General features: G+C 39.7%; 1 protein-coding gene across 1 annotated transcript in view; it reads left to right on the top strand.

Moving 5' to 3' along the window:
* Positions 1–18,700, top strand: part of LOC128665771 (serine/threonine-protein kinase D1) — a 102,231-nt gene extending 83,531 nt beyond the window's left edge. Inside the window, exons 7-11 of the mRNA XM_053719964.1 lie at positions 5,090–5,251; positions 11,424–11,522; positions 13,711–13,978; positions 14,950–15,035; positions 18,218–18,700. Coding sequence (XP_053575939.1) covers positions 5,090–5,251; positions 11,424–11,522; positions 13,711–13,978; positions 14,950–15,035; positions 18,218–18,403 — 801 coding nt within the window. The 3' untranslated portion in view covers positions 18,404–18,700. The remainder of the gene's footprint in view (positions 1–5,089; positions 5,252–11,423; positions 11,523–13,710; positions 13,979–14,949; positions 15,036–18,217) is intronic.
* The last annotated feature ends 4,561 nt before the right edge of the window (positions 18,701–23,261 follow it).

The raw sequence follows: 23,261 nt of genomic DNA, 5'->3' as shown, positions 1-23,261 counted from the left end.
CATATTACAAGTACAGTTATTTTTTAACGCTCGAGCAATAGTTTTGGGCACACTAACATCTGCATGACAAATAACGCACGTACACTAAATCTCTCATATAACAGACTTTTATTGGGCCGTGCAGTAAAATTCATGTTGGATATTGCCCGAGCTCTAAGTCAATGGTGTGCTAGGTAGAAGGTGCTCGAGTAGCCGAGTTCTTCATGTAGCTATATGTTATACTATTTTAATGAAACTTAAAGGGACATAATACTCATATACTAAATAAATTGAAAGTGCTGCAGCATAGCTGTAAAATGCTGACAAGAAAATATCACCTGATCATGTCTATGTAAAAAAGGAAGATATTTTACCTCACAATTTCTTCAGCTCACCAGACTCAGCGCTCTGTGAACAATTATACGTCAGTTACTGTCCAGCTGCAGTTGTAAAACAAAACAAAAAACAACAGCCGATCAGCATCAGCAGTGCTGAGGTCATACTTTGCTTTGCTGTAATCTCATGAAGCTTCACTGAAATCCTGTGAGATTTCATAGTAAACTTCATTTAACTGTATAGGAAAATAACATGACTGTGCCTGCACATGCCATAAGCACATTACCTTGCAGGTCCTGAGACTTATATCATGATTGGCTGCTTAAAGTCTCTTTACAGTGGGTGTAAATATTTAGGAGGTAAAATATCTTTCTTTTTTACATAGAGATGTTCAGGTGATATATTCTAGTGAGCTATTTACAGCTATACTGCATCACTTTCATGTGCTTCAACATTTGGGTATCATGGCCCTTTAAGTATAAAACACTTCAGAAAAACATACCCTCCGTTTTCAACTGCACTCCATTTGTAATCTACCCCAATATGTGATACAAGATTAAAAGTTGAAGCAATGCGCATTTCTCACGTGCGATAATTACACGTCGTATTGCTTCATCTTTTACTTTTGTCTTACTAGTTTTTTTAACATGAGTCAAAATGGCCTGTTATTGGGAGCAGCATTCGACCATATAAATACACAGAGGAAATTCACACTCTGCACACAAGCTAAAAAATCTATACTATAATCGTGTTTGTAACGCGTCCGTTGGTGTCGCCACTCGCCAGTTGCACACGCATCCTCAAAGGAATGTTGGCTGCGCGCACAGCCAAAAGAATCCACCTGGATGCAGAATAGGCAAATGAAGCCTTAAAAAAACCCAAAAAAACACGTAACCGCCCACAAGAAATATAAAAAAACAAACAAAAAAACGCCCGCACAAAGTATTACTAAAAACTACCCGTCTGCACGAAGTATTAAGAAAAAATAAACCTAACCGCCCGCACAAAGTATTAACAAAAAAATCTAACCCTTAAACCACCAAACCCCCACAACGCCAAATAAATCAATTCCAATATTAACACTTAAACCGCCAAACACTACAACGCCAACTACCTAATTATACTATTAACACCTAAACCGCCAACCCCCCACATCGCAATAAACCTTATTAATCTATTAACTCCTAAGCTGCCAACCCCCCCACAACGCAAATAACTAATTGAATTACTAAGCCCCCTAACACCCCCTAAATGAACCCCAATTACTACTAAATTACAATTGAAATAAAAAATCCTAACATTAAATTACAAAAAATTAATCTAACATTACAAAAAATAAAAAAATCTAACATTACAGAAAAAAATAAACAAAAATTAGCAAAAATAAAAAATTAAACCTAATCCCTATGAAAATAAAAAGCCCCCCTAATCTAAACTAAACTACCAATAGCCTTTAAAAGGACCTTTTGTAGGGCATTGCCCTAAGTTAAACAGCTCTTTTACGTTTAAAAAATACTAAGTCCTCCCTTACACTAAAAAAACCTAAACTACCCATTGCCCCTTAAGGAGAATTTGTGTGGGCATTGCCCTTAAAAGGGCATTCAGCTCTTTTACTGCCATTAAATCCCTAATCTTAAAAATAATAAAAAAATCCTAAATCTAACCCCCAAATAGGTAGGAGAAGGTCTTCTTCCAGGCGGCTCCATCATCTTCTATCTTCTATCTTCATCCGGAGTGAAGGTGGCGCAGAGCGGAGGTGTGGAGCTGGCTTCCCCGATGCACGAATCCTCAGCAGCGGTTCTTAGCAGCGGTCTTCAGCGGCGGTGGTCCAAAGCGGCATAGAGGCTCCTCTTCATGTGATCGTCCGCCGCACACTGAGGATTAAATGAAAGGTACCCCATATTTATTGGGGTACCTTGTATTCTTATTGGCTGAAGCTTAGCCAATAGGATAAGAGCTACTGAAATCTTATTGTCTGATTTGAACAGCCAATAGGATTTCAGTAGCTCTAATCTCAGTAAAGAGGAATGCAAGGTACCCCAAATTGAATGCGGTACCTTGCATTCAATTTTCAGGGTACGCCGGAGATCGGATGAAGAGGAGCCTCCACGCCCCTGAGTACCGCTGCTGAGGACTGCTGCTCCAGATCCGCGCATTGGGGAAGACCGCTCCGCACTTCCGCTCCACCTTCGCTCCAGATGAAGATAGAAAATAATGGAGCCGCCTGGAAGAAGACCTTCACCGCCGGACTTCAGGAACGGTGGGGCTTAGTTTTAAGCTTTTTATTTTTATTTTTAAAATTAGGGTTTTTAGGGCTGTAAAAGAGCTGATTGTCTTTTAAGGGCAATGCCCATACAAATGCCTCTTTAGGGGCAATCGGTAGCTTAGTTTTTTTTAGACTTTGTTTTTTTTTATTTTGGGGGTTGGTTGGTGGGGGGCTTTTACTGTTAGGGGGTACTTTGTAATTTTTACATGTTAAAGAGCTTTGGGGTTTGTAATGTTTTAAACATAGACTGCCCTCTGGGCAAGCTTATCACCTAGTTAAACAATAATGGGGAATTGAAACTGTGTGAATACTTTGATTAGGGACAGTATAATGTAAAATTGTATAGGGTTGGTTGTGTGAGTGGGTTTTAATGTTGGGGGGGGGGATTTGTCATTTTTTTTTACAGGTAAAAGAGCTGATTACTTTGGGGCAATGCCCCGCAAAAGGCCCTTTTAAGGGCTATTTGTAATTTAGTGTAGGGTAGGGCTTTTTTTATTTTGGGGGGAGGGCTTTTTTATTTTGTTAGGGGGATTAGATTAGGTGCAATGAGTTTAAAGACCTGAAATTTGTTTATTATTTTCTGTAATTTAGTGGGGGGTTTGTACTTTAGTTAATTTTATTTAATTGTATTTAATTTAGTTAATTTATTTAATTATAGTGGTAGTGTTAGGTGTTAGTGTAACTTAGGTTAGGTTTTATTTTACAGGTACTTTTGTATTTATTTTAGCTAGGTAGTTAGTAAATAGTTAATAACTATTTAGTAACTATTCTACCTAGGTAAAATAAATACAAAGTTGCCTGTAAAATAAAAATAAACCCTAAGCTAGATACAATGTAACTATATTGTAGCTAGCTAAGGGTTTATTTTATAGGTAATTATTTAGTTTTAAATGGGAATAATTTAGTTAATGATAGTTATTTTTATTTAGATTTATTTAAATTATATTTAAGTTAGGGGGGTGATAGGGTTAGATTTAAGGGTTAATAACTTTAATATAGTGGCGGCGACGTTGGGGCGGCAGATTAGGGGTTAATAAATGTAGGTAGGTGTCGGCGATGTTAGGGACGGAAGATTAGGGGTTAATAATATTTAACTAGTGTTTGCGATGCGGGAGTGCGGCGGTTTAGGGGTTAATATTTATTATAGTGGCGTCGATGTCCGGTTTGGAAGATTAGGGGTTAAAATTTTTATTTTAGTGTTTGCGATGTGGGGGGGGGGGCCTCGGTTTAGGGGTTAATAGGTAGTTTATGGGTGTTAGTGTACTTTTTAGCACTTTAGTTTTATGCTACGGCGTTGTAGTGTAAAACTCTTAACTACTGACTTTAAAATGCGGTACCAGTCTTGACAGGAGAGGATCTACCGCTCACTTTTTGTCAGACTCGTAATACCGGCGTATGCAAAGTCCCATTGAAAAAATAAGATACGCAATTTACGTAAGTGGATTTGCGGTATTTCCAAGTATGGCCAAAAAAGTGAGCGGTACACCTGTACCTGCAAGGCTCGTAATACCAGCGGGCGTTAAAAAGCAGTGTTAGGACCGGCTAACACTGCTTTTTAAGCCTAACGTAAAACTCGTAATCTAGCCGTAAGTATTTAGGTTTATTTTTGTACATGTAATAGCTGAATTTTTATTTTTAACCACCACCTATTAAATAGGTTGTTTTTTAAGGCAAATCTGATCTCTTTATTTTATAACTTTCTCTACACACACACTCTTCGTTATATTATCTCTGATCATCTTAAATGATCATATTATCTCTCCTAACCCCATTGGGAGTGTAATTTCTTCTGCTGGCTATGTTTACACAGCTTCTCTATAAACAATACTTAAAGGGACAGTCTACTCCAAAATTTGTATAGATAGATAAAACCTTTACTCCCCATTCCCCAGCTTTGCACAACCAACACTGTTATATTAATATACTTTATAACCTTTAAAACTCAGCAAGACAGTGCTAGTTCATGTGTACCATATAGATAACATTGTGCTCACTCCCATGGAGTTACCTAGGAGTCAGGACTGATTGGCTAAAATGCAAGTCTGACAAAAGAACTGAGATAAGGGGGCAGTCTGCAGAGTCTTAGATACAAGGTAATCACAGAGGTAAAAAGTCTATTAATATAACAGTGTTGTTTATGCAAAACTGGGGAATGGGTAATTAAGGGATTATCTATCTTTTTAAATAATACAAATTCTGGAGTAGACTGTCCCTTTAAGTATAGAAATGTTCAGTATAGGTAGGGATACCAAATTCAAAATCAGCTATTTCTAATACTGAAATAAAGATAAAGGAGCTATTTGTAAACATTAAATACACTTCAGCATGTACAATGAATCTTTGGGAACACAGTAAAGGGGAGAATATTTAAGAGTACACTGTCTCTTTAACTGATCAATCACATTAAAGGGTTCCAAGAAAACATTTAGAGCCCTTAATTCTTGTGAAATAATAACTGGTGCTGATATAAAAAAAAGTGTCCCCTTGACGTGTTCCTGTCATCCCCAGAACTTGCGTTTCCATGGAGTGGTTGACTTGGAGGCCATGTGTGAGACAACTGAACGTATATTTGTGGTGATGGAGAAACTTCATGGTGATATGTTAGAGATGATCCTCTCCAGTGACAAGGGAAGACTTCCTGAGCGCAATACCAGGTTTCTTGTTACGCAGGTACGTACCTCCCAATAGACAGAGCAGTAAGATCACCCATAACCGTCTCCCATCTGGAATACCGAGGGAGGAGATCTGGTGTATTCTGAGATCTCACTGGCCAGGACATCCTGATGTAACAATATGGTGACCAACTATCTCAATCTAAGGAAAAGTTAGGTTTAGGGATTGGATTTTACTGTTAGGGTAAGGTTTAAGGATGGATATTGGGTTAAGGATAGGTGTTAGGGCTAAGATTAACATTACTGCTAATGCTAGGGATAGAGTTAGAGTATAAGGCTAGTTTTAGGAATTGAGGCTAGGATTATTAGATAGGGCTAGTATTAGGGAGGACTGGAGTTATAAATAGGTTTAGAGTAAAGGCTTCTTGTTAAAGCTAAACTTAGGGTTAGGACTGAAGATGGGGACTGTGGTTATGTTTCTTACTAGGGTTAGGGAAAGGGTTAGATGTAGGGGGTTAAGTAAAGGGCTAAATTTAAGCTATGGGTTTAGGGCTAAACTTAGGCAGATGGCTTCCGTTAGAAACTGGGGTTAGGGCTGGGATTATCACTATGGTCATTGATAAGGTTGGGGTCAGAGCTAGGATTAACGTGAAGGCAATGGTTAAGGATAGAGTTACAGTTAGGTATTGGGATAGTGCAAGGATAAGGTTAATATTAACTTATGGAGCTAAATTTAGGGATTGGTGGTAGAGCTAGGTTTATCTTTAGGTTTCATTTTAGACAGAAATCTTGCAATATAGATTGGGGTTAGGGCTGGCATTTTGGATATAATGACTGATAAGGCCTGAGATAGGCATGGGCTAGGATTATGGTTAAGGTAGCGTTTGTGATAGAGCTACAGTTAGGGATTGGCGGTTAGGGACAAGGCTAGACTTAGAAATCTGGGTAACATATATGAATAAAGGTACATAAAACAAAAAGTTTAGAATTTACTTCTGTTTTCAAACGTATTTTGTTCTCTGTATCTTTTATTTTAAAGCAGGTAGGCAGGCTCAGGAGCATGTGTCTAAAGAACTGTATGGCAGCAGTTTAGCAAAAAATAATGTTATTCTTTTGTAAGGGCACTAGGTGTCAGCAGTGTTTGTAGCTCCATACACATGCACAATACCTACCTAGGTATGCCCTTCAACAAAAAATAAAAATAACATGAGAACAAAGCAAATTTGATAATAGAAGTAATTGGAAATTTATTTTTTTGAACTGATCACTGTCTAAATAACAAAAGAAAAAAAATTGTGTTTCATGTCCCTTTTATAGTTACGGTTAGGTTTACGGTTTAGAGATAATGCATTGGTTATGGATTGGTATTACGGTTCGAGCTATGGTTTAGAGATAATGCATTAGTTATGGATTGGGATTACGGTGAGAGCTATGGTTTAGAGATAATGCATTAGTTATGGATTGGGATTACGGTTAGAGCTATGGTTTAGAGATAATGCATTGGTTATGGATTGGTATTACGGTTAGAGCTATGGTTTAGAGATAATGCATTGGTTATGGATTGGGATTACGGTGAGAGCTATGGTTTAGAGATAATGCATTAGTTATGGATTGGGATTACGGTTAGAGCTATGGTTTAGAGATAATGCATTGGTTATGGATTGGTATTACGGTTAGAGCTATGGTTTAGAGATAATGCATTGGTTATGGATTGGTATTACGGTTAGAGCTATGGTTTAGAGATAATGCATTAGTTATGGATTGGTATTACGGTTAGAGCTATGGTTTAGAGATAATGCATTAGTTATGGATTGGGATTATGGTTAGAGCTATGGCTTAGAGATAATGCATTGGTTATGGATTGGGATTACAGTTAGAGCTATGGTTTAGAGATAATGCATTGGTTATGGATTGGTATTACGGTTAGAGCTATGGTTTAGAGATAATGCATTGGTTATGGATTGGTATTATGGTTAGAGCTATGGTTTAGAGATAATGCATTAGTTATGGATTGGTATTACGGTTAGAGCTATGGTTTAGAGATAATGCATTAGTTATGGATTGGGATTACGGTTAGAGCTATGATTTAGAGATAATGCATTAGTTATGGACTGGTATTACGGTTAGAGCTATGGTTTAGAGATAATGCATTGGTTATGGATTGGTATTATGGTTAGAGCTATGGTTTAGAGATAATGCATTAGTTATGGATTGGGATTACGGTTCGAGCTATGGTTTAGAGATAATGCATTAGTTATGGATTGGTATTACGGTTAGAGCTATGGTTTAGAGATAATGCATTGGTTATGGATTGGTATTACGGTTAGAGCTATGGTTTAGAGATAATGCATTGGTTATGGATTGGGATTACGGTTAGAGCTATGGTTTAGAGATAATGCATTAGTTATGGATTGGGATTACGGTTAGAGCTATGGTTTAGAGATAATGCATTAGTTATGGATTGGGATTACGGTTCGAGCTATGGTTTAGAGATAATGCATTAGTTATGGATTGGTATTACGGTTAGAGCTATGGTTTAGAGATAATGCATTGGTTATGGATTGGGATTACGGTTCGAGCTATGGTTTAGAGATAATGCATTAGTTATGGATTGGTATTACGGTTAGAGCTATGGTTTAGAGATAATGCATTGGTTATGGATTGGGATTACGGTTAGAGCTATGGTTTAGAGATAATGCATTAGTTATGGATTGGGATTACGGTTAGAGCTATGGTTTAGAGATAATGCATTAGTTATGGATTGGGATTACGGTTCGAGCTATGGTTTAGAGATAATGCATTAGTTATGGATTGGGATTACGGTTAGAGCTATGGTTTAGAGATAATGCATTGGTTATGGATTGGTATTACGGTTAGAGCTATGGTTTAGAGATAATGCAGTAGTTATGGATTGGGATTACGGTTAGAGCTATGGTTTAGAGATAATGCATTAGTTATGGATTGGTATTACGGTTAGAGCTATGGTTTAGAGATAATGCATTGGTTATGGATTGGTATTACGGTTAGAGCTATGGTTTAGAGATAATGCATTGGTTATGGATTGGGATTACGGTTAGAGCTATGGTTTAGAGATAATGCATTGGTTATGGATTGGTATTACGGTTAGAGCTATGGTTTAGAGATAATGCATTGGTTATGGATTGGGATTACGGTTAGAGCTATGGTTTAGAGATAATGCATTAGTTATGGATTGGGATTACGGTTAGAGCTATGGTTTAGAGATAATGCATTAGTTATGGATTGGGATTACGGTTCGAGCTATGGTTTAGAGATAATGCATTAGTTATGGATTGGTATTACGGTTAGAGCTATGGTTTAGAGATAATGCATTGGTTATGGATTGGGATTACGGTTCGAGCTATGGTTTAGAGATAATGCATTAGTTATGGATTGGTATTACGGTTAGAGCTATGGTTTAGAGATAATGCATTGGTTATGGATTGGGATTACGGTTAGAGCTATGGTTTAGAGATAATGCATTAGTTATGGATTGGGATTACGGTTAGAGCTATGGTTTAGAGATAATGCATTAGTTATGGATTGGGATTACGGTTCGAGCTATGGTTTAGAGATAATGCATTAGTTATGGATTGGGATTACGGTTAGAGCTATGGTTTAGAGATAATGCATTGGTTATGGATTGGTATTACGGTTAGAGCTATGGTTTAGAGATAATGCAGTAGTTATGGATTGGGATTACGGTTAGAGCTATGGTTTAGAGATAATGCATTAGTTATGGATTGGTATTACGGTTAGAGCTATGGTTTAGAGATAATGCATTGGTTATGGATTGGTATTACGGTTAGAGCTATGGTTTAGAGATAATGCATTGGTTATGGATTGGGATTACGGTTAGAGCTATGGTTTAGAGATAATGCATTGGTTATGGATTGGGATTACGGTTAGGGCTAAAGTAAGAGCAAGAGTTATGAATTGGAGTTAGGGATCTAATTAGGTTAGAGATAGGTCTTGAGTTAGGGACTGGGAATAGGATTAGTTATTAGGATTATGGCTAATGTTAGGTGTAAGGCTAGAGTTAAAGATTGGAGTTATAGCTGGGATCAGGGTTATGGCAAAGGCTAAGGGATCGTGACCTAGATAGTGTTATGCAATAGGCCAGGATTTGGGTTTAGGGCTAAAATAAGGAATTTGAATTAGAGCTTTGGGTTAGGAGCTAGAACTAGACTTGGTTTAAAGCCTAAGGGGGGTGTGAATCATCCTGATAGTATCGGATCAGGATGATTGCTGTCCACCGTCTCAGAGGTGGCGGACAGGTTAAGGAGCAGTGGTTTTAAGACCGCTGCTTCTTAACTCACAGAAACTGTAGCATACACTGCATGACAAATCGGTGCCTAAGGATTAGTGTTGGGGTTAGGGCTAGGGTTTAGAGATAATGCATTGGTTATGGATTGGGATTATGGTTAGGTATAAAGCAAGAGCTTTAGGGCTAAAATAGGGATTTTAATAAGAGCTTTGGGTTAGGAGCTAGACTTGGTTTAAAGCCTAAGGGTTAGTGTTACGGATAGGGCTAGGGTTTAGAGATAACGTATGAGTTATGGATTGGGATTATGGTTAAGTATAAAGCAAGAGCTTTAGGGCTAAAAATAGGATTTTAATAAGAGCTTTGGGTTAGGAGCTAGGGCTAGACTTGGTTTAGAAGCCAAACATTGGTTTTGGCGTTGGGGGTATAGTTTGGGATTGGGTTAGAATTTGGCTTCAATATTAGGGTTTGAGATAGGGTTAGGGATTTGTTTTATGAGCTAAAGACTGGGGTTACATGATAGCACTATGGATTGGGGTTATGGTTTGGTTTAGGTATAAGGATTAGGAGATACAGACTAGGGTTACATGATAGCACTATGGATTGGGGTTACGGTTTGGTTTAGGTATTAGGAGATACAGACTGGGGTTACATGATAGCACTATGGATTAGGGTTACGGTTTGGTTTAGGTATTAGGAGATACAGACTGGGGTTACATGATGGCACTATGGATCGGGGTTATGGTTTGGTTTACGCAATAGGATTAGGAGATACAGACTGGGGTTACATGATAGCAGTAGGGATTGGGGTTAGGGTTTGGTTTAGGTAATAGGATTAGGAGATACAGACTGGGTTTACATGATAGCAGTAGGGATTGGGGTTAGGGTTTGGTTTAGGTATTAGGATTAGGAGATACAGACTGGGGTTACATGATAACACTATGGATTGGGGTTACGGTTTGGTTTAGGTATTAGGAGATGCAGACTGGGGTTACATGATAACACTATGGATTGGGGTTAGGGTTTGGTTTAGGTATTAGGATTAGGAGATACAGACTGGGGTTACATGATAGCAGTAGGGATTGGGGTTACGGTTTGGTGTAGGTATTAGGAGATACAGACTGGGGTTACATGATAGCACTATGGATTTGGGTTAGGGTTTGGTTTAGGTAATAGGATTAGGAGATACAAACTGGGGTTACATGATAGCACTATGGATTGGGGTTAGGGTTTGGTTTGGTTTAAATAATATGATTAGGAGATACAGACTGGGGTTACATGATAGCAGTAGGGATTGGGGTTACGGTTTGGTTTAGGTATTAGGAGATACAGACTGGGGTTACATGATAGCACTATGGATTGGGGTTAGGGTTTGGTTTAGGTAATAGGATTAGGAGATACAAACTGGGGTTACATGATAGCACTATGGATTGGGGTTAGGGTTTGGTTTGGTTTAAATAATATGATTAGGAGATACAGACTGGGGTTACATGATAGCAGTAGGGATTGGGGTTACGGTTTGGTTTAGGTATTAGGATTAGGAGATACAGACTGGGGTTACATGATAGCACTATGGATTGGGGTTAGGATTTGGTTAAGGTATTAGGATTAGGAGATACAGACTGGGGTTACATGATAGCAGTAGGGATTGGGGTTACGGTTTGGTTTAGGTATTAGGGTCATAGTTTAGGATTAGGAGCTACAGACTGGGGTAACGAGTTAGGGAATTGAGGTTATGATTAACTCCTTGGATGCCAGAGACTGATACAACACCTTACAAACGATGTTCTCCAACATTTTCTGTTAGTATCGGAGTAATAAATTACATTTTAACATTATTTTTTTCACTAGTATCCTACTGACTTTTCCTGCTACCTTCTTGCATTTCTACTTGGCAATCATTACTACCACATAACATAAAATTGTATTTCTTTTATATCCCAAACAGATCTTGACAGCCCTTCGTCACCTACATTCAAAGAACATTGTCCACTGTGACCTCAAACCAGAAAATGTTCTGCTTGCTAGAGAGGATCCATTCCCACAAGTGAGGAACAAAAAATGTCTTCCACTAATTAATCTGATGTTTATTATATTATTCCTTTATATACTGTATACATATATATTTGTTTTTACTTTATATTTCATTATTATAAAGGGACAGTCTACTCCAGAATTTCTATTGTTTAAAAGATAGATAATCCCTTTATTACCCATTCCCAAGTTTTGCACAACCAACACTGTTATATTAATATACTTTTTACCTCTGCGATTACCTTGCATCTAAGCCTCTGTAGACTGCCCCCTTATCTCAGTGCTTTTTGACAGACTTGCATTTTAGTCAATCAGTCCTGACTCATAAATAACTCCACAGTTGTGAGAACACGTTATCTATATAGCACACATGAACTAGCACTATCTAGCTGTGAAATACTGTCAAATGCACTGAAATAAGAGGTGGCCTTCAAGGGCTTAGACATTAGTATATGAGCCTACTTAGGTTTAGCTTTCAAAAAAGAATACCAAGAGAACAAAGCACATTTGATAAAAGTAAATTGTAAAGCCCAACCTTTAAATATATTATCACTCTCATTTACACGTTTCTGCGTCTTTCAATCTCTTATTTAGTATATATATATATAATCCAGAAATAACAGGGAATAAAGCATCACAAGAGGGCTACTCCAGTAAAAGTTTCAGAATCCAAGGGAAGCTGAGACTTCCACACAGGCGCGTTTCGTGCGCTTGCACACTTTTTAACTGCTTTGTTGAGTCTCCAATGCTGTATATATTAATAATTTAAAGACTTTATTTTACAAGCAAATTATATTCTGCTTCCCTACCAAGGACTATTAGGAAGAATTCTTAGCAATAGTATAACTAAATTATTCCAAATATTATAATTAAACATTGCTAAAATATATAACTTAATTATTTTGAAATTGTAATGTGCTAAGACATAATGGGGCAACAGTTTACAGAGAGAAGATCCAGTATACATCCCTCTTATTCAATCTGTCTTCTCTATCACCCCCTGCAAGTCACATCAATATTGTGTCTTGCTACCGGGGTGTCTAAATCAGGGTCTTCAATGGACCTCACATTGGCATATGAGGAAGAATGATATATATATATGACTCATCTAATATTCTGAATCAGCTTGTATAGCAATTTTACACACCCTTTACCAAATATTAAGTCAACTGGTTGGGGTAGACTTATCAAAGTGCGAGCGGATCATGTCCACCGCACATTGATAAATGCCGATAGCATACGCTGTCAGCATTTATCATTGCACAAGAATTTCATAAGAAATGCTTGTGCTATGCCGACCAATGCAGATTGGCGGCCAATCGGCCGCTAGCAGGGGGTGTCAATCAACCTGATCGTATCTGATCGGGCTGATTGCTGTCGGCCGCCTCAGAGGTGGCGGACAGGTTAAGGAGCAGCGGTCTTAAGACTGCGGCTTCTTAACTCCTCTTTCTAGTGAGCCTGAAGGCTCGCACGGAAACAAATGCATTGGGGCCGATTGGCGGTTTGATAAATCGGCCCCATGGTCAGTACTTGTCTGTATTAATTAGACGCAATCTAAATGAATATATTTCTAAGACAGCAGTTATAGCAAGCTGTATAGATAAAGAGGAATACAATAGGTTTGACATATAAGATGTAATGAGACTATAAGAATCATCCAGTATTCTGAATCAATAAAGCTTTTATAGCAAGGTTATCCATCCATAAATAAATTGCGACACCCGTTATAATAAGGTTGATATTTATAAGTGGCCAAGGGTTCTTTTTCTGCCTCAGAAAGGGTTCTAACATGGTCAGTATTAACCTATATTAAAGAGATCTAAAACTGCTGACCTTAAGGACATAATGATATAGCTTATGTCTGAATAAGGCAAACGCTAAAGATAAATGCCATATTTTTATCATATAAGGATACAATAAGATTGTTAACTAATTCAATATTCTGGATAGCTTCAGCTTTTATAGCTGTTAAAGCTGATGTTTACTCAGGCACTTTATAAAAAAGGAGTTTCTCAATCCTTGGATGCTATAATTTGTAAAGCAGTATTACCTGCCACATAAGGTAAATATCTTTCATTACTTCTCTATTATTTATGCTAGCCAATTAAAGCCAACCTAAGCTTATCCAAATATCCCATTATCTCTTCCATTCCATTCAGTTTGGTTTTTCAATACTCACCCGCACTCTTCCTTAATTCTAGGTGAAGCTTTGTGACTTTGGCTTTGCCCGTATTATCGGCGAGAAGTCTTTCCGCAGGTCTGTTGTTGGAACTCCAGCTTACTTGGCACCTGAAGTTCTGAGAAACAGTGGGTACAATCGCTCGCTGGACATGTGGTCTGTAGGTGTGATCATCTATGTCAGCCTCAGTGGCACTTTCCCATTCAACGAGGATGAAGATATCAATGACCAGATACAGAATGCGGCTTTTATGTATCCAAAGAACCCCTGGAATGAGATTTCAAATGATGGTTAGAAAATGTTGTCATTATCCCTTCGCTTCGCCTACAAGATAAGATTGTATACCTCCTTCCTGTCACTCTAACACTATCGTGTATAGAAAGAGATCTAACTACCTATAGTTATATTAAGACCCTATGGTGTGAAGTCCATAAACCACCATACATAAGCTAATATTTCTCTTGACAATGTCAACTTATTCCACCCGATTCAAGTAGGATTGGCATGTCCGATTCAGTTGTTTCAATCCTATGTTATTCTATGGAGCCTAATTGCTAAAACTAAACAAATTAGTGAGGTTCAATGTATGAGCTGCAGCCTCTTTTAGCCCACTTTTACTCTCCTGAAATTGATCAGTCAAATTCTGTCTAAAAAGACGGTCAAAACCCTGAAATACTAAGCAGTTCTAAGTTTTCCAACCAATTTGAGATGCATGTTTCAGTCTGTATGGGCTTCATCAGTGAAAGTTCCACTATAATACTATAGGTGCAGTGAAGAACAGGAGAGCACTGGGTGGTTACTATGCCGTAGATCCGGCTATTAAAAAACGCTCATTATCTTCAATTCTATAATAACTATGCCTTTCAATAAATTAAAGGGCCATTCTAATGAAAAAAAATAATTAGAGGATATAATTTTAGCACTAGTGACCCTGCAAGTCTATGTTTTTACCCCCCCCCCTCTCGACTCGAGAGCTGCAGAGAGAAGCTGGTCCCAATAGGAAACAGCCATTGAGCCAATCAGCAGCGGCATTCGCACAGCTGGGCTACTCACCTACTGCTGCCGATTCGCACACCGGCATTTCTATTTATTACCTGCTTTACTCTGAGGCTCCTAGGCTGCCCTTTAACTATGTGTTTGACCCATTTGCTGGGTTAAACACATAGACTTGCACGGTTATAAGTGCTTAAACTACATGCTCTAAGTAATTATTGCTTACATTATAGTAACTGGTATAATAATATATATTTCTTTTGTGTAGCCATAACACTGATCAACAGCTTGCTGCAGGTGAAGATCAGAAAGAGATTCAGCGTTGACAAAGCTCTGAGCCATCCATGGATGCAGGTACGTGATTATTTTCACTGTTCAGAGGGAGAGAAAATATATAATAATTATAGACCATATTGCATTAAAAACTAAGAAATATATAAGCGCACACATCAGACAATAGATCACTGGCCCTGCAGCTCCTCTATCAATCACATACCTACATCAGACCTCAGATCAGACCCCTGACCCTGCAGCCCCTCTGTCAGTCACATACCTACATCAGACCTCAGATCAGACCCCTGACCCTGCAGCCCCTCTGTCAGTCACATACCTACATCAGACCTCAGATCAGACCCCTGACCCTGCAGCCCCTCTGTCAGTCACATACCCACACCAGACCTCAGATCAGACCCCTGACCCTGCAGCCCCTCTGTCAGTTACATACCTACATCAGACTTCAGATCAGACCCCTGACCCTGCAGCCCCTCTGTCAGTCACATACCTACATCAGACCTCAGTTCAGACCCCTGGCCCTGCAGCCCCTCTGTCAGTTACATACCCACATCATACCTCAGTTCAGATCCCTGACCCTGCAGCCCCTCTGTCAGTCACATACCTACATCAGACCTCAGCTCAGACCCCTGGCCCTGCAGCCCCTCTGTCAGTTACATAACCACATTTGCAGGCCCATTTATCAAGCTCCGTATGGAGCTTGAAGGGCCGTGTTTCTGGCGAGTCTTCAGACTCGCCAGAAACACAACTTATGAAGCAGCGGTCAAAAGACCGCTGCTCCATAACCCTGTCCGCCTGCTCTGAACAGGCGGACAGGAATCGCCAGACATCAACCCGATCGAATACGATCGGGTTGATTGACAGCTCCCTGCTGGCGGCCGATTGGCCGCGAGTCAGCAGGGGGCGGCGTTGCACCAGCAGCTCTTGTGAGCTGCTGGTGCAATGTTAAATGCGGAGAGCGTATTGCTCTCCGCATTTAGCGAGGTCTTGCGGACCTGATCCGCAGTGTCGGATCAGGTCCGCAAGACCTTTGATAAATGGGCCTGCAGATCTCAGATCAGACCCCTGACCCTGCAGCCCCTTTGTCAGTCACATACCTACATCAGACCTCAGCTCAGACCCCTGGCCCTGCAGCCTCTCTCTCAGTCACATACCCACATCAGACCTCAGATCAGACCCCTGGCCCTGCAGCCCCTCTGTCAGTTACATAACCACATCAGACTTAAGATCAGACCCCTGGCCCTGCAGCCCCTCTGTCAGTCACATACCCACATCAGACCTCAGATCAGACCCCTGACCCTGCAGCCCCTCTGTCAGTCACATACCCACATCAGACCTCAGATCAGACCCCTGGCCCTGCAGCCCCTCTGTCAGTCACATACCTACATCAGACCTCAGCTCAGACCCCTGGCCCTGCAGCCCCTCTATCAGTCACATACCCACATCATACCTCAGTTCAGATCCCTGACCCTGCAGCCCCTCTGTCAGTCACATGCACACATCAGACCTCAGCTCATTCCCCTGATCATGCTGCCCCTCAGTCAGTTACATACCTACATCAGACCTCAGATCAGACCCCCTGACCATGCAGCCCCTCTGTCAGTTACATACCCACATCATACCTCAGATCAGACCCCTGGCCCTGCAGCCCCTCTGTCAGTCACAAACCTACATCAGACCTCAGATCAGACCCCCTGACCATGCAGCCCCTCTGTCAGTTACATACCCACATCATACCTCAGATCAGACCCTTGGCCCTGCAGCCCCTCTGTCAGTCACAAACCTACATCAGACCTCAGATCAGACCCCTGACCATGCAGCCCCTCTGTCAGTCACATACCGACATTAGACCTCAGATCAGACCCCTGGCCCTGCAGCCCCTCTATCAATCGCATACTTATATCACACCTCAGTTCAGATCCCTGACCCTGTAGCCCCTCTGTCAGTCAGTTACATACCTACATCAGACCTCAGATCAGACCCCTGACCCTGCAGCCTCTCTGTCAGTTACATACCTACATCAGACCTCAGTACAGACCCCTGGCCCTTCAGCCTCTCTGTCAGTTACATACCCACATCAGACCTCAGATCAGACCCCTGGCCCTGCAGCTCCTCTGTCAGTTACATACCCACATCAGACCCCTGACCCTGCAGCCCCTCTGTCAGTTACATACCCACATCAGACCCCTTACCCTGTAGCCCCTCTGTCAGTTACATACCTACATCAGACCTCAGTTCAGACCCCTGGCCCCTCAGCCCCTCTGTCAGTTACATACCAACATCAGACCTCAGATTAGACCCCTGACCCTGCAGCCCCTCTGTCAGTTACATACCCACATAAGACTTCAGATCAGACCCCTGGCCCTGGAGCCCCTCTGTCAGTCACATACCCACATCAGACCTCAGATCAGACCCCTGGCCCTGCAACCCCTTTATCAATCACATACCCACATCACACCTCAGATCAGACCCCTGGCCTTGCAGCCTCTCTGTCAGTCACATACCCACATAAGACTTCAGATCAGCCCCCTGGCCCTGGAGCCCCTCTGTCAGTCACATACCCACATAAGACTTCAGATCAGACCCCTGGCCCTGGAGCCCCTCTGTCAGTCACATACCCACATCACACCTCAGATCAGACCCCTGGCCTTGCAGCCCCTCTGTCAGTCACATACCCACATCAGACCTCAGTTTAGACCCCTTGCCCTTCAGCCCCTCTGCCAGTTACATACCTACATCAGACCTCAGATCAGATCCCTGGCCCTGCAGCCCCTCTGTCAGTCACATACCCACATCAGACCTCAGATCAGACCCCAGGCCCTGCAGCCCCTCTGTCAGTTACATACCTACATCAGACCTCAGATCAGACCCCAGGCCCTGCAGCCCCTCTGTCAGTCACATACCTACATCAGACCTCAGATCAGACCCCTGACCCTGCAGCCCCTCTGTCAGTTACATACCCACATCAGACCTCAGATCAGACTCCTGACTCTTCAATCCCACTGTCAGTCACATACCCACATCAGACTTCAGATCAGACCTGTGGCCCTGCAGCCCCCCTGTCAGTCACATTCCCACATTAGCAGCCATAAGTTTAAAAAATATTGAATTAAGGTTTTAACATTTCAAAGTGTTAAGTCATCTAATCATAGTATACAGTGTAAGTCCATCTGTCTTATTATAGAGTGGAATTAATGTCTCCAATTTTCATCCATTAATGTTATCACAACTTTAATCTGCTACAGGACTTCCAGACATGGTTGGACCTTCGTGATTTAGAAACACGAGTTGGCCAAAGGTACATCACACACGAGAGCGATGACGCCCGTTGGCAGAGATTTGCTGGGGAATGTGGTATCGCATATCCCCAACACTTTGTCATGGGTCCTCAGTATGATGAAACGGAGGAAGAGGAAGAAGAGGGACACTGAAGTCACATATTATGATATCACATCTACAGTTGAGGCTGCTATTTAAATACTCTCATGGTAAAATGAGAGGAACCTTCCATGAGAGCAACTCCTGGGCACCAACAATGCCATGTGCTTGTCACAATACCATGGCATTTGGTGTAATATTTATAGATTCTGAGCCAGTGTAACGATGAGGGTCTCTCAACATTTATAAAAGTTATAGAACAGAGATCTATACATGATATAAGGATATATTTTAGGTGTATTATGTGTGTATAAAGGGACAATAAATGCGAAATGAAATTCTCTATAGAAGGATAATTATGCATAGTGAAAAAATTTTGCAATGCACTTTCATTTATTTATTTTGTCTACTTTTCCTGTAATTTAGCGTTCCTCTATCCCCCGAGAGACCAATATACATGCTGTACAGCAGGGATATCAAGCTCACTGTATCCAGGGGCCACTGGCCAAGTGTTCTTCTCCCATGGGTGTAATGCTCGTGGGATATTCCACTATCAGACCAAACTTGGCCAGTAGTCTTCTTAACCCAGCGTCAAGCTGGAATGATAGGGAATATCCTAGAGCAGAGAAAGTTTGGAAAATAAAGTAAGCAGTACTCACAATAGGCAGGGTAGTCTTTGGCGGCAGCAGGTAGGAATCAGCGGTTAGGAGTTCAAGGGTAAACCACTTGAAGGACTGGAAACAGACAGGATAGTCTCTGACAGCAATAGGTAGGGAATCCAGCGGTAAGGCAGTTCAAGGGTAAATCAATAGACTGGTCAGGCAGGCAGAGTTTGGCAACAGAATGGCAATCCAATATTTTAGGGTTAAGGCAAGCAGAGAAGTCAAAACAGGCAGAGTTCATCAATGGTAAAGCAATCCAGCAATTCAGGGGTTAAGGCAAGCAGCGTAGTCAAACGAGCAGAGTTCATCAACAGTTAAGCAATCCAGCAATGCAGAGTTTAAGGCAAGCAGCATAGTCAAACAGGCAGAGTTAATCAACAGTTAAGCAGTCCAGTAATTCAGCATATACATATACAGTACCCAGGAGCACAAGAAGTAACACCTATACTTGGGCACAGGAGAGAGAGACTGAGGCCTTTACATAGGGAAGACAGGGAGGGCGGTGATGATGTCATTACCTTCCTGCAGTTACACTGCTGTATCCCTAGCAACAGGAGGAGTGCCTGTGTCTGCAGCAACGGCCACAGCAGAGCAGAGAAGCAGCGTGACAATGGGAGCCACTTGCACTGGAACTGAATATACTAGAAACTGGAAGTGACATTAACCCAAGTAGTAGTGCATAATGGGAGTTGTAGTCCACAATAGACATACACAGTGTAAATTTATCTTGTGAGTGTCAAGTGAAGTGATCATTATGGAACTGAATATAAAGTCACTTTTATCCAAGCAGTGCATAATGGGAGTCTACACTGGACATTGCTTGTCTTTATATTTATCATGTGAGTGCCTATATAGAACATCAACTTGTTACACTTCTTAGAACAGTAAAAAAATTGATGGAGCCAAATTAACAATTTACCTAATAAACAAGGGAGGGCCAGATTGAACTATCATGAGGGCCACATATGGCACCAGGGCCGGTACTTTGAGACCACTGCTATACAGGGATTGGTTGATAAGTATAAGCACTTATTTATATCTGATCCTAATTGGTCACAGGTAAGGAGATAAACATAAATTAATGCTTTGTCAAGAGGTTTGTCCCTGGAGTGCAAAACAATGCAAATTGCTCAAACAAAAACAGTTATAAAACATATTTTGATATGCAGTGATACATTCCTAATGCATATATAAAAAGTGACCTTTAAGAACAAGTGAGAGACCGCTAAAGTACATTTTAAATATATAATACATTTGTATTAATGCTGCAACCCTGAACTGTAATAAACCCTGTTTCTCTGTATCTGTAGATATATAGGGCCAGATTACAAGTGAAGCGCTATTTAACGCCCCCGCTCAAGCGTTAACTGCGCTAGAAGTAAGCTTTTTGCACGCGTCGGGTTGGGCTTGTATTACAAGTTGAAAGCGATAACATATTCCCACATAGAAGTCAATTTAGCAAAACGCGTTACTCGCATGCAAACACGATCACATATCCTCAAGTGCGCTAACCCAACATGAAAATATTAATAGTTCACATTCTAATGTTCTTCACATAGCAGAATATGCTCTATTTATTCATAAATACATATGTCTATATATACAATGTTTTTGCACAAATATATTTATATCTATATATTCTATATATGTTATGTGCATAACATTGGAATGTGAAATATTTACAGTCAATACTTAGTTAAAATCTTTATTAAATATGAATATTTCATTAATGTTTTTTCATGTTTTCATCTACTTAACTGCAAAAGGCTTAAATGTATGTATATATATATATATATATATATATATATATATATATATATATATACACACACACACACACATATATATATATATATATACACATATACAGGTGGCCCTCGGTTTACAACGGTTCAATTTACACCGTTTAAGAATAACAACCTTTTTTTCCAGTCATGTGACTGCTATTGAAAAGCATTGAGAAGCAGTGCATTTATTAAAATAGCCAGTAGGTGGAGCTGTCCACTTGTGTTGCAAGCCAAGCAAGCTGAAATTAATCAGTTTAACCAGACCTGAGCTATCGAGCAGATTTCAAAGGAACAAGATCTTCCTGTCTATAAATCAGTCCAGATTGGAATGCATAGAAAGAACTGTTTGCAGAAAAATGCAAGTAAAGTCTGTGTTGTGTGATTATTTTATTAGGTTTATAATGCTGTTTAGCAAATGTTTTTGTTCATTTAACTTAGTTTAATTATATATTCTGTGTTGTGTGGTTATTTTATTACATTTATATTGCTGCTTAGCATTTAAAGTCTTCATTTCAAAGCTTTAAAAAAATAATGTATTAGGTGTTACTTATGACAATTTTGAGAGGGGCCTGGAACCTATCTCCCTCACTTCCCATTGACTTACATTATAAACTGGGTTTCAATTTACAACGGTTTCGATTTACAACCATTCCTTCTGGAACCTAACCCCAGCGTAAACTGAGGGCTACCTGTATACATATATATATATATATATATATATATATATATACACACACACACACACACATACACACAGACATCCCATCCCAACTCTCCCTGAAGTTCAGGGAGTCTCCCTCATTGTAATAGCGGCTCCCTGACGCCCGCAAATGAAATGCAATCTCCCTGAAACTACAAGTACAGTACTATGATCCAACGTGGCCCAAATCTGGAAACAGTGTTTCTTTAAGAAATGCCTCTAGTTGCGGTGACATCATCGAGCAGGAAGGCATTGTCACAGCAAGTCTGTCTTTACTTTCAGCATATTGCGTGTCTGCCACCCTCCCTCCTGCTGTTTGGAGGCAGCAATAAGGCTCTTGGGGGAGGAGGAGAATCAGCAGCAGGCAACATCAGCTGCAGCATAGGCTGAGTGAGAACTGAGAAAGAGGGCAAAGAGTGCGCCCCTGTGAGGGAGGAGATAGATTCCCCTCCTGTCAGGTCCTTATCAAACTGACTCTACTGTGAGTACAAAACATAATTACAAATAGCCTCTCAAACTCAAAATCACACACGCTCCCAGACACAAAATCTGAAAGTCATACAGGGACAACTATACGGATTACTTCACAAGCTGGGACGCTATGGAACCCTCAAAGCATGCATCAGTAATAAAATAACACACAAATACTACCTTATTTACTGCACGGAATTAAACTTTGTATTCTGAAATATTTTAGAATTCAACAAGCGCACGATCACTGGAAAATAGGTTTGTTGTATGTGGTTGTGCAATAAAGCTAATTTTTTTTTTTTAAGCGAGTTTAGTGGGAAGCTATTTTAATAATAAGTCTCTATCTTATTTAGGGTTTTCAGGTATCCAGTATATAACTGGGGGGGGGGGGGGCACGCAGAGCAGTAACGGGTGAAACCACCTCCCTGAAATGAGTTTTTGCAGGTTGGGATGTCTGTATATATAGGTGTGTGTGTACGTACATATGTATTTATATGTCTATAAATACACAAATACATATGTATACATACAGTATATATATTTATACATACACATATAAAATACACAAATACATAGTACTTATATAGACATACAGTATATATATTTATACATACACATATAAAATACACAAATACATAGTACTTATATAGACATACAGTATATATATTTATACATACACATATAAAATACACAAATACATAGTACTTATATAGACATACAGTATATATATTTATACATACACATATAAAATACACAAATACATAGTACTTATATAGACATACAGTATATATATTTATACATACACATATAAAATACACAAATACATAGTATACTTATATAGACATACAGTATATATATTTATACATACACATATAAAATACACAAATACATAGTATACTTATATAGACATACAGTATATATATTTATACATACACATATAAAATACACAAATACATAGTATACTTATATAGACATACAGTATATATATTTATACATACACATATAAAATACACAAATACATAGTATACTTATATAGACATACAGTATATATATTTATACATACACATATAAAATACACAAATACATAGTATACTTATATAGACATACAGTATATATATTTATACATACACATATAAAATACACAAATACATAGTATACTTATATAGACATACAGTATATATATTTATACATACACATATAAAATACACAAATACATAGTATACTTATATAGACATACAGTATATATATTTATACATACACATATAAAATACACAAATACATAGTACTTATA

The sequence above is a fragment of the Bombina bombina genome, chromosome 7 (genome assembly GCF_027579735.1).
Source record: "Bombina bombina isolate aBomBom1 chromosome 7, aBomBom1.pri, whole genome shotgun sequence".
Classification (NCBI taxonomy): Eukaryota; Metazoa; Chordata; class Amphibia; order Anura; family Bombinatoridae; genus Bombina; species Bombina bombina.
The sequence above is the reverse complement of the archived record's forward strand: the minus strand, read 5'-3'. Positions and strand labels throughout refer to the sequence as shown.